This window comes from Alosa alosa, chromosome 17 (assembly GCF_017589495.1).
Source record: "Alosa alosa isolate M-15738 ecotype Scorff River chromosome 17, AALO_Geno_1.1, whole genome shotgun sequence".
Lineage (NCBI taxonomy): Eukaryota > Metazoa > Chordata > Actinopteri > Clupeiformes > Clupeidae > Alosa > Alosa alosa.
In genome coordinates, this window is record NC_063205.1 from 24,844,985 (window position 1) to 24,857,168 (window position 12,184).

General features: G+C 44.2%; 1 protein-coding gene across 1 annotated transcript in view; it reads right to left on the reverse strand.

Moving 5' to 3' along the window:
• The window catches only part of c17h12orf56 (chromosome 17 C12orf56 homolog), a 33,166-nt gene that overhangs the window by 8,846 nt on the left and 12,136 nt on the right, over positions 1–12,184 (reverse strand). The window contains exon 3 of the mRNA XM_048267317.1: positions 10,028–10,100. Coding sequence (XP_048123274.1) covers positions 10,028–10,100 — 73 coding nt within the window. The remainder of the gene's footprint in view (positions 1–10,027; positions 10,101–12,184) is intronic.

Here is a 12,184-nt window from a genome sequence, read left to right on the forward strand (position 1 = left end):
GTGGACGATGACTCTCATGAGACTCTGCCTCTTTTCCTGTTTCTTTCAGCATCCATCTCTCCCTCTGGGTTTCATTTTATTCAAGGAAGCTTTATGGCACATTATTAAATGTTTTATTAAAAGTTACAGCAACATTATTGCCTGAGGCACATGAATACAAGCAAAAAAAAAGAAAACGAATATTGCAAATATATCTCTTATAAGCTGTTGTAATTGCATGCTGTAATTGTATTCATGTTATAAATCTCTCTGTTTCTCTCTCTCTCTGCTGATGTCTGTACTGGCATGGCCTTGTAGTGTAACCAAATGTACTAAAGCAAGATGTCCCATTCATAATTAAATGTTTACACAGTACACACAGCTAAACACTAGTATATTACTAATAAGAACAGATAATAACTGCTATTGCTCTCCATCCCGTTGGACTCCGTTGTGTCAGCTAGATCATTCTATCACTGTGTATGTCTACTGGTATGTACTGTGTGTATGTATATGTAATTATGTTTGTTTGTATTTATGTATGTAATATGTATGTATGAGTCTTTGCCCTGTGTATTTACATTTAGTCATTTATATTTATTAATTTGGCAGACAAATGCAACCAAAATGAGGAATAACATTCGAGCTACATGGCAAAGATGACCTTAAGTGACAACAATACTACTACAGTAACAATACTACTACCACAGTAACAATATTACTACCACAGTAACGACAATACTACCACAACAAGAATACTACCACAATAACAACAATACTACCACAATAACAATACTACCACAATAACAACAATACTACCACAATAACAACAATACTACCACAATAACAATACTACCACAATAACAACAATACTACCACAATAACAATACTACTACAATAACAATAATACTACCACAATAACAACAATACTATGACAATAACAATACTACTACCACAATAATGTGGTAGTAGTATTGTTCACAGTCACTTCACAGACATCTTTAACACTTCCCTGAAGCAAGCCATCGTCCCATCATGTTTCAAAGCTGCCACCATCATACCTGTGCCGAAGAAAACTGCTCCATCCTGCTTCAATGACTACCGCCCTGTGGCACTGACACCCATCATCATGAAGTGCTTTGAGCGGCTTGTCATGTCACATATCAAAAGCCATTCTCCCCCCACCCTGGACCCCTTCCAGTTTGCATACCGAGCCAAGCGGTCTACAGAGGATGCAATCTGCTCTGCCCTCCACCCAGCCCTCACCCACCTGGAAAAAAGAGACTCATATGTGAGATTGCTGTTTATAGACTTCAGTTCTGCATTCAACACCATAATACCACAACAACTCATCTGCAAACTTGACAAACTGGGACTCAGTACCTACCTCTGCAACTGGCTACTGGACTTCCTCTGTCAGAGGCCCCAAGTAGTACGTGTTGGCAACAATACCTCAAGCAGCATCACACTGAGCACAGGCCCCCCCAAGGCTGCGTGCTCAGTCCGCTGCTCTTCACCCTGCTGGACGATGACTGCTGCACTGCAACCTACAGCAACAATCACATAGTGAAATTTGCTGGCGACAAACTCTGGTGGGTCTCATCACCAAGGGCTTACGAGACTCAATACAGGTTGGAGGTCGACCATCTGACCACGTGGTGCAGGGACAACAACCTCCTGCTGAACGCCAGCAAGACCAAAGAGATTGTTGTTGACTTCGGAGAGGTCACACCCAACACCTGCCACTGACCATCGACGGTGCTGTGGTGGAGAGAGCGAGCAGCACCAAATTCCTGGGGTGCACATCAGTGAAGACCTCTCCTGGACCACCAACACTGCATCACTGGCTTAAGAGAGCTCAGCCGCCTGTACTTCCTCGCGGAAAACTCAGGCGAGCAAGTGCTCCACCAGCCATCATGACCACATTCTACCGAGGCACCATCGAGAGCATCCTCTCCAGCTGTATCGGCTGTGTGGGGCGGAAGCTGCACTGAATACAACAGGAAAGCCCTGCAGCGCATAGTGAACACAGCTGGAAGGATTATTGGTGCTTCACTCCCCTCCCTGAAGGACATTTACACCACCCACCTCACCAAGAAGGCGACCAAAATTGTGAGTGATGCAAGTCACCCCGGCCACAATCTGTTTGATCTACTGCCCTCTGGGAAGAGGTACAGAAACCCGCGCCCCAAGACTACCAGACTCACCAACAGCTTCATACACCAAGCCGTGGGATGCTGAACTCTCCCTCCTCTCCCCCTCCACCCTCAGCTACATAACATCCTGGACATTGGACCCAAAAAATGGCCGCCTGCACTACTCCACTTGCACACTTGTACACTTTACAACTGGTGTTGTTGTCCTGAAACACAACACTTCTGCTGCTCTACATAACTTGCACCACTATGCCACTTTCTTCTTACTTAGGTCAAACAGAACTACCCAAGCCTTTATTGGCCTGAATTTGCACTAGTATTTTTATTGACTGTCTATGCACAATTTCAACCACATTTTGCTGCTCTTATTTTTTCATTATTATATGTGCCCTCTTATTTACTTATTTACTTACTTTTTTTGTTTACTTGAATGTTATGTTTGTCTGTGGACCTAAATTGGTAAAATATGTCTTGTCTTCACCGTGGGATAGTGAGAAACGTAATTTCGATCTCTTTGTATGTCTGGAACATGTGAAGAAATTGACAATAAAGCTGACTTTGACTTTGACTTTGATAACAACAATACTACCCCAATAACAATAATACTACCACAGCAACAACAATACTACCACAAAAACATTAATACTAACACAATAACAACAATACTACCACAACAATACTACCACAATAACAACAATACTACCACAACAACAATACTACCACAGTAACAACACTACTACCACAACAACAATACTATCGTAAACATGCTAATTACCCACCCGTTTCGTTCGAAAATTCTAAAACAACGATGCTTTTTAATACTTCAATATAACATTTGATAAATGAACCTTACATTTTTCAGTAGCCATAGGTGTGTAGATTTGAACAAAATCTAGTTTGGTTGTTACCGGGGCTTTTACTGCCTGAAATACCCGATTTTGTTTACCATGCTCGGAGTTTAGTGCTGGGCTGGTGGATGCCTATTTCCAAACTTTCTTACGGCACAACGGTTAGACCAAGAATTCTCATCGCAATTCAAAATTCCACTGGAGCTCCTAGCGGATTTGTACACGCAGCCTTACAAGACTGTTTACAGCTCTTCGAGTCACGGTAAAATTAAATTTGTGATACATAGCTAATTTAGATACACTTATGGTGTAGGTGCTTGCGTTTCTTTAGGAATCCGCCGTCTTTGCTTGTATAGAAATGAATATTAAGGGACGGTTGGTAATACTACCACAATAACAACAATACTATCACAATAACAACAATACTACCACAACAACAATACTACCACAATAACAATAATACTACCACAATAACAATAATACTACCACAATAACAATACTACTAATACAATAGTATTTGTAATAGTATTTGTAATGACAGCTGTAATAACTGTTGTGCCGTCTGTATACTCGCAGATGATAGATATAATGTTAGTTACAAAGCGAAGTCTCTACCAGCTTTCGGAAAATCAGATCATGCTGCTGTTTTCCTACTGCCTATGTACAAACAGAGAAGTCGGACGGACCCCCCAGTGACGAAGGAGGTCAAGCGCTGGACTGACCAATTCGGAAGCCAGGCTACAGGACGCCCTTAGCAACGTTGACTGGGAGATGTTCAAGACGAACTCTGATGACATCAATGAGTTTACGGAAGTATCATTGAGTTACATCAATATGCTAACTGATTCCATCATCCCAACTGTAAAGATCCGAAGCTTCCCTAACCAGAAGCCATGGGTGGATAGAGAAGTGAGAACGGCATTAAAGACACGCACCATGACTTATAATGCTGGGCTTATTTCAGGGGATATGACAGATTACAAAGCAGCATCTTATAGTTTACGTAGAGCTATTAAAGATGCTAAGCGGCGCTATAGAGACAGAGTTGAAGCTGATTTCTTGGAGGGTGATCCAGCACGAGTGTGGAAAGGACTCGAACCATCACTGGCTTTGAAAGAAAGTCCCTCCTATGATGAATGTGAGTAAAGCCCTCCCTGATGAACTTAATGCTTTTATGCTCGCTTTGACATGAAAAACACAGACTATATTGGACTAGCTGCAGCATGTGAAGCAAATGAGGATGCACCTTTCTGTGTCTCTGAGGTCGATGTGAGCAATGCCTTTAGGAGGGTAAATTGTAGAAAAGCTACTGGACCGGATGGAATTTCTAACAGGGGTTTGAAATCCCGGCTGCTCAGTTAGCTCCTGTGTTCACTTATATCTTTAACACATCATTGGCTCAAGAGACAGTTCCTACTTGCCTCAAGCAGTCTGTTATTGTTCCAGTACCAAAAACAAAAGTCCATCATGTCTGAATGACTACCGCCCAGTAGCCCTGACGCCTACAGTGATGAAGTGTTTTGAGAAGCCAGAAAAACATTATCTGCTCATCCCTCTCCCCTGCCTCCTTTGACCCCCCAATTTGCTTACAGAGCCAACAGGTCTACAGAGGATGCCATCTCAAACCTCATGCACACCACCTTAACTCACCTGGAGGAGGGGAATGGGAATTATGTGAGGATGCTGTTCATTGACTTTAGTTCAGCATTCAACACGATAGTACCTCTCACCTTGGTCACAAAGATGAAGGCCTTAGGACTGAACACCACCCTGTGTCACTGGATATTTGACTTCCTCACCAACCGCTCACAAGTGGTTAGAGTGGGGGTCTGACATCTGACTCATTAACCATCAGCACTGGTGCTCCCCAAGGCTGTTTTGAGTCCACTGCTGTACAACATCTACACACATGACTGCAAAGCCAACAGTAGTCATACCTCCATCATCAAGTTTGCAGATGACACAGTGATCTTGGGCCTGATTAGTAACAACAATGAACAGTTCTACTTGGATCAGGTTGATGAGGTGGTACAGTGGTGTCAATCTAACAGCTTGACACTGAATATCACTAAAACCAAGGAAATGGTAGTGGATTACAGAAGGCAGCAGCAGAACTACAGTTACACCCCACTAATGATCAGCGGGCAACAGAGTCACAGAGAGTGTCACAAGTTTTAAATACCTTGGTGTCCACATTACTGAAGACTTAACATGGACTGTTAACACTCAATATGTTCTGAAGAAGTCCAGACAACGACTCTACTTCCTCGTCAGCTAAGGAAATTCAAAGTTTCTACATCCATCATGAAGGCCTTCTACACTTCAGCGGTTGAGAGTGTTCTAACTGGTAGCATCATCACCTGGTATGGGAACTCCACAGTTAGAGATTGTAGTACTCTGCAGAGAGTAGTGCGCTCAGCTGAACGTACTATAAGAACTCAACTCCCTGCTCTACAAGATATCTATTCCAGAAGAGTACTCCTAAGAGCCCAAAAGATTCTGAAGGACTCTTCTCATCCTAACAATGGATTATTCCTACCGCTGAAATCAAGAAGACGCTTATGTAGTCACAAAGCCAGAACTGAGAGACTCAGGAGAGTTTTTTATCCCCAGGCCATCCGAACTCTGAACTCACACTATACTGACTTTGCACACATTCACTCCTCAGCACTCTCAAACATTTCCCAACTCTGAACTCACACTATACTGACTTTGCACTCATTCCCTCCTCAGCACTCATGACCCCCCCCACACACACACACACCTACAAGACTTTTAGCACTTTTACATCCCTCTCCCTATGCTACAGACCTTTTATTTATTTTCTTATTTCATCACACGTCAAAACACACACACACACACACACACACACACACACACATATCTGACTTTCTCCAACTTTTGCACACTTTTTATTTATTATTTTTGATTTCTCCTCCATCTACCCATGTCCTTGATTGCCTAGCCTTTCTGCTTGCAATAGTAAGTCCCTGCCCTACATACATACACAGCACATTATTTCATCAGGAAGCTTCTCCAACACACATCCCCAACATACTTACAGCACACTGCCCCCAATACACAGGACATTGTCTCATGAGGAAGCTTCTCCAATACACATATTGCACACTGCCCTCTCCCCACATACACAGCACACTATCCCATCTCCCCTGTCATCCCCCCAACACACACACCAAGACCCCTGGCAGTTGGGTTAGCCCCTTGAGCCGAGGATCTGCCCAAGGTTTCTTCCTTGGTAAGGGAGTTTTTCCTTGCCCCTGTTGCTCTTGGGTGCTCCTTGTTGGTGTCCCCCACCCAATCCCAATCCTCACCCACCTTTTTTATGCAGCCCTTGCCACTTAATCTACAAAACCCCTCTTCTACTGCACTTTTTACCCCCACTTCTACCCCCCATTAATGCACAAATAGGCTGACACCAGACATAATTTCACTGCATTTCTTACTTCCAGTAACTATATGCATGTGACAATAAACTTCCTTGTATCCTTGTATCCTTGTAATGCATGGCTATACTTGCAGATGTCAGATATAATGCATGGCTATACTAGCACATGTCCGATATAATGCATGGCTATACTATACATCTATGTTCTCCAGAAATCTTGTTTCCTTGTCTGTTTTCGTGCTTCATTTGACAGTAATGTGTTTGCTCCACTAAACACTTTAATTTCACTTTCCCCATTTACACACACATGCAATCAGACACACACACACACACACACGCACGCACGCACGCACACACACACACTCTCTCTCTCTCTTACACACACACACACACACACACACACACACACACACACACACACACACACACACTCTCTCTCTCTCTCTTTCTCTCAGACACACACACACACACTGAGACAGACACACACACACACAGTACTGACGTAGTGCTGAGACAAACAAGGATTTTAATTGGGCATTTATGGCAGTGTGGTTTCCGCCTCGTCTTGTGCCCTAGCAACCGGACAGATGACGCCAAAACAGCAGTCGCAAATTTCCCCTCGTCGAGCAGAGCTTTCAGGCCCTGTCAGACTCCGTTGACATTCCGCTCTCAAACGGAACGCGAAACCACACAAGCTAATATTAATGAATGGCAGGCGAGCCAGAGTAGCTGCATTATATCAGAGAAAGACGGAACATGGTGGACGCTGTCAGGTTCTAATCTCCATAGAGAGAGAGAGCAGAAATACTGTTCCAAAATGCAGGCATGATGATTGGTTCCATCTTAAGACATGATAAGTTATGAAACAATAAAATAAATAGCTTGTTTGTGAAGTCATTATTACGGTTGTGCTTACAATATCTTTACAAAACAAATGACTAATATGTACTGTTTAAGTCATAAAAAAGTGTCAATGCTGATCCTACTGTGAGTGTGTCTGAGTGTGTGTGTGTGTGTGTGTGTGTGTGTGTGTGTGTGTGTGCATGTGCATGTGAGTGTGCGTGTGTATGTGTGTGTGAGAGACAGGGAGAGAGTGAGAAAGAGTGTGGATGTCTTTTAAAATTGTCTATCTGCATGTGTGTGTAAGCGTGTGACAGTGCAAAACAGCACAAGCCATCAGTCTCATTCTCTGGACACAGTAGCATTAAAAAATCATGTGAAACCCGAAGAAGCCTGATGCTATTCCCCTCTCTCTGCCTCAATAAATCGGGGACATGTTCATCTCTGAGTTTCTGAGTCAGAGCTCTGACTCAAAGTGCTCTTTTAGTGCAATTACCTGAGCTCTAAGTGGCCTTGAATACAGCATTACACGTTATGTTAAACGTCACGGCTCTGCTACCAGAATGCCAGCAGGCTGTCTGTAACTCACACTAAAGCATTTTGTTTGGTTCAAGTGTCAGCCACCACAGCAGGAAGCATAATGACAGGTTTTCTTAGTGTAATGGCATCTTAAATACAGCTGGTCACAGTGAAACTCTCGCTTGCCTTCAAACAAACACCGTTCATACACACACACACACACACACACACACACACACACACACACACACACACACACACACACACACACTCACACACACACACACTAACACACACACACACACACACACACACACACACACACACATACATGCTGTGGACTGTTTATCACTAATCAGTATATTAACCAATCATTTTGACCATATATCACATTAATAGGAGGGGATAGCCTTCTGTAGAAGTTGTGTGATGGAATTTTGCAAGAGCTGTTAGCATCACTTGGATGGGCTTTAATGCTCCATATTCCCCACAGCAGCTTGACGTGTCATGCATCTGGACAGCAGCTGTACACAAAGGTGCCAAACAGAGAGAGAGAGAGAGAGAGAGAGAGAGAGAGAGAGAGAGAAAGAGAGAGAGATATGAAAAAGGAACCACCTGGATATTGTATGTTGTATGTCATGTCTGTATCTTCTGAATGGAGCCTGGCAGTAAAGTTGATGACTTGATGACACACACACACACACACACACACACACACACACACACACACACACACACACACACACACACACACCAGGTACAGACACTCTACTTCCTCTTCTTTCTGTTCACTCAACTCCAAAAAAAAACATTCCGCAGCTTCAGCATTCCTGGGCTCCTGTTCCATCTCCAGGACAACCCTCCCCCGCCGACGGCTACCGCTACCTCCTCCCGCTGGGAGTCAAGGTGACAAGCATCATCACTACAGAGACCACGTCAGCACCTTATACTGCAGCCATAAAGACAACATTACAGCCCAGTAAAGAGACGTGGGCCCCACGGCTGCTATGCAAAGGAGACAAGGACCTACACCAACAGAGCTTTGAATTTTCCTTCAACTACACTTTGACTAACACTTCGGCACTCTCATCTTCTGGTAATAGCATTGATTGTTGTAGTATTAATTGCTACCTAAGGGTCTCCTCTACATTATTCCTCATTTTTTTGGTTAAGTCGCTTTGGATAAAAGCATCTGCTAGATGAATAAATGTAAATGTAAAGAGCCGACTGTGAACCACATCTGAGCCAGAAGTAAGCCAGCACCAGCTGGCACTAGGGGGCTGCCTATATAATGAGTTTTATAGGCCTGTGAGAAGGTCTACAGCGCATAGGGAGAGGTGGGGAAAACATTGTAAGAGAACTGTAGAGACGTGCTAAAGAAAGCAAGAGACAGTTGTGTAGACCAGAGGGTACACCCACACACTGAAGCACTCCTAGTGAAGTTATCTATGTACAGATATGGATGCAAACATAGTGCAAACACACACACACACACACACACACACACACACACACACACACACACACTGAAGTGCTCAAAGTGATGAATGATGTACAGATATATGGATGTAAATCAGTCTGTAGTCGGGTAAGTGCAAACACACACACACACACACACACACACACACACAGCCTCAGAAGTTACAAGGGATTGTGCCCCTGTCAGTAAAACAACACAGTCAACAGCTCTACCTTATGGCAAACACTGGTAAACCATCACGCATGTAGCGGCTGACAAGCTCAGAGAGGCCTCCTCCTCCAATCTGTGCCAGCAGAGACGTCTACTGTTCTATCAGTGCCAAAAGGGAAGCAATTAAAAGCTTGTCCCTCCTCTTGTTCAAACACAAAGGAGCATGTAGTGCCAGCACGGCAAACACACACACACACACACACACACACATAGACACACACAAGGGTCTTCTTAAGGACTGGCTGGACCCGCGGGTCATTAGAGTGTTAGGCAACGGTGCTGATAACAGAGGAGCCGTGGCAGCTTGACACATATGACGTGGGCACTGTCAGACTTTATATTGTGTCAGCCATGATGGATGGCAGCTAATGACTGTTAACGCTGTTTGAGATAAGAGATAGGGCTAGTTTGTGTGAGCCCAGTGTGTGTGTATCTGTATGTGTGTGTGTGTGTGTGTGTGTGTGTGTGTGTGTTTTGAGTGCTAGTGTATAGATTTGTGTTGATGCTGTTTATGTGTGTAAACTCTTTGTGCAAGACTTGAATGAGTTTGTGAAAAGGTGTGTGTGTGTGTGTGTGTGTGTGTGTGTACCTGGATGAAGAGTCTCTCCAGTCTGTAGTCTCAGGAGGAGCAGAGAGAGTGGACAAGAGCACACCACCTATTCCTGCCAGAGATGGAGGGATGGACAGAGAGAGGGATGATAGGGAGAGGGATGGACAGAGAGAGTGATGGTCCGAGAGAGGGATGGACAGAGAGGGATGACAGAGAGAGGGATGGACAGAGAGAAGGATGGACAGAAAGAGGGATGGACAGAGAAAGAGAGAGGGATGGCAGAGAGAGGCATGGACAGAGAGAGGGATGATAGAGAGAGGGATGGACAGAGAGAGGGATGACAGAGAAAGGAATGGTCAGAGATAAGAAGTACAAAGAGAGAGGAGTGTGACATGGATAATAATATTTTCCTCTCTCTTTCTTTCTATCTCTCTCTGTACCTTGGGCATTCTATTCCTCCCACTGTCTGCTCACACACACACACACACACACACACACACACACACACACACACACACACACACACACACACACAAACATCCAAAGACAGGCAGACAGGCAGACAAACACACATTCCTTTCTCCCCCATTTCTGTCAGAATCCTGCCTAAATTCCTTACTTATAGAGAAGGTAAATACACTCCTTGTAGATACACACTCCTCACAGAAACACACTCCTCACAGAAACACATTCCTCACAGACACATCTCTCTCCTCATCCCCAACCTGGGAATCTGAAACCTCTTCACTTCACACAGTCTGGCCCCATGGTGTACTCTCACTGGGGTGTCCAATAACTTCACCTCGGGCACCTAAAACCCCGCCAGCCATCTGGGGACCTACATACAGTGTATACTCTACACCTGTGCTCTCTGAAAGGTATAGCTCGCAAGCTAACAGCAGCTCCCCACCTGTTTCCGAGTAGCTCTTCAAAATGTTCAGAGAAAATGTTAAAGGAAATCGCCATAATCACGCTGCAAAAGAGCTCCGGCCTGAAGCGTCCGTGGGGTGATCCAAAAAAGGTTTAATAAAGAACTGCGAGTGCTATTCTTTATTCATAAAGTTTTACGAAGAGAATTTGTCATAAATGTGAACTCACAGTCTACAAACAGAGAAGGCAAGGGAGTTGAAAAGAGCCTTAAAAACCGTACAAAATTCATTCAGCATAAACTATTAGTAGCTCTCGGCCATTCATTTTGTCACACATACAAATCATTACTCTATATACTGTTACATAGTGCACATTAAACAAGTTCTTCCCCTGCTGGCATATGCATCAAACACAACATACACCTGTATAGAGAAGGCTTTCTAAGGACACCCTTTCTAAAGGGGGGCGGGGGGGTTAAGGAGCATGTTGAAACTGTCAGAAATAGCCATTGAACACAACATACACCTGTGTAGAGAAGGCTTTCTAAGGACACCCTTTCTAAAGGGGGGGGGGCATTGAACACAACATACACCTGTGTAGAGATGGCTCGCAGGTGAGGTAAGGAGCATGTTGAACCTGTCAGAAATAGCCTTGTCTGTGCCTCATGCTACCATACATAGCCTGGGTGATTTAACAGCCGCCTGCCTTACCATACATAGCCTGGGGGATTTAACAGCCTTTATCCTCACACTCCACACACACACACACACACACACACACACACACACACACACACACACACACACACACAAACATCCAAAGACAGGCAGACAGGCAGACAAACACACATTCCTTCTCCCCATTTCTGTCAGAATCCTGCCTAAATTCCTTACTTATAGAGAAGGTAAATACACTCCTTGTAGATACACACTCCTCACAGAAACACACTCCTCACAGAAACACATTCCTCACAGACACATCTCTCTCCCTCATCCCCAACCTGGGAATCTGGAAACCTCTTCACTTCACACAGTCTGGCCCCATGGTGTACTCTCACTGGGGTGTCCAATAACTTCACCTCGGGCACCTAAAACCCCGGGCCAGCCATCTGGGGACCTACATACAGTGTATACTCTACACCTGTGCTCTCTGAAAGGTATAGCTCTTAAAGCTAACAGCAGCTCCCCACCTGTTTCAGTAGCTCTTCAAAATGTTCAGAGAAAATGTTAAAGGAAATCGCCATAATCACGCTGCAAAAAGAGCTCGGCCTGAAAGCGTCGTGGGGTGATCAAAAAGGTTTAATAAAGAACTGCGAAAGTGCTATTC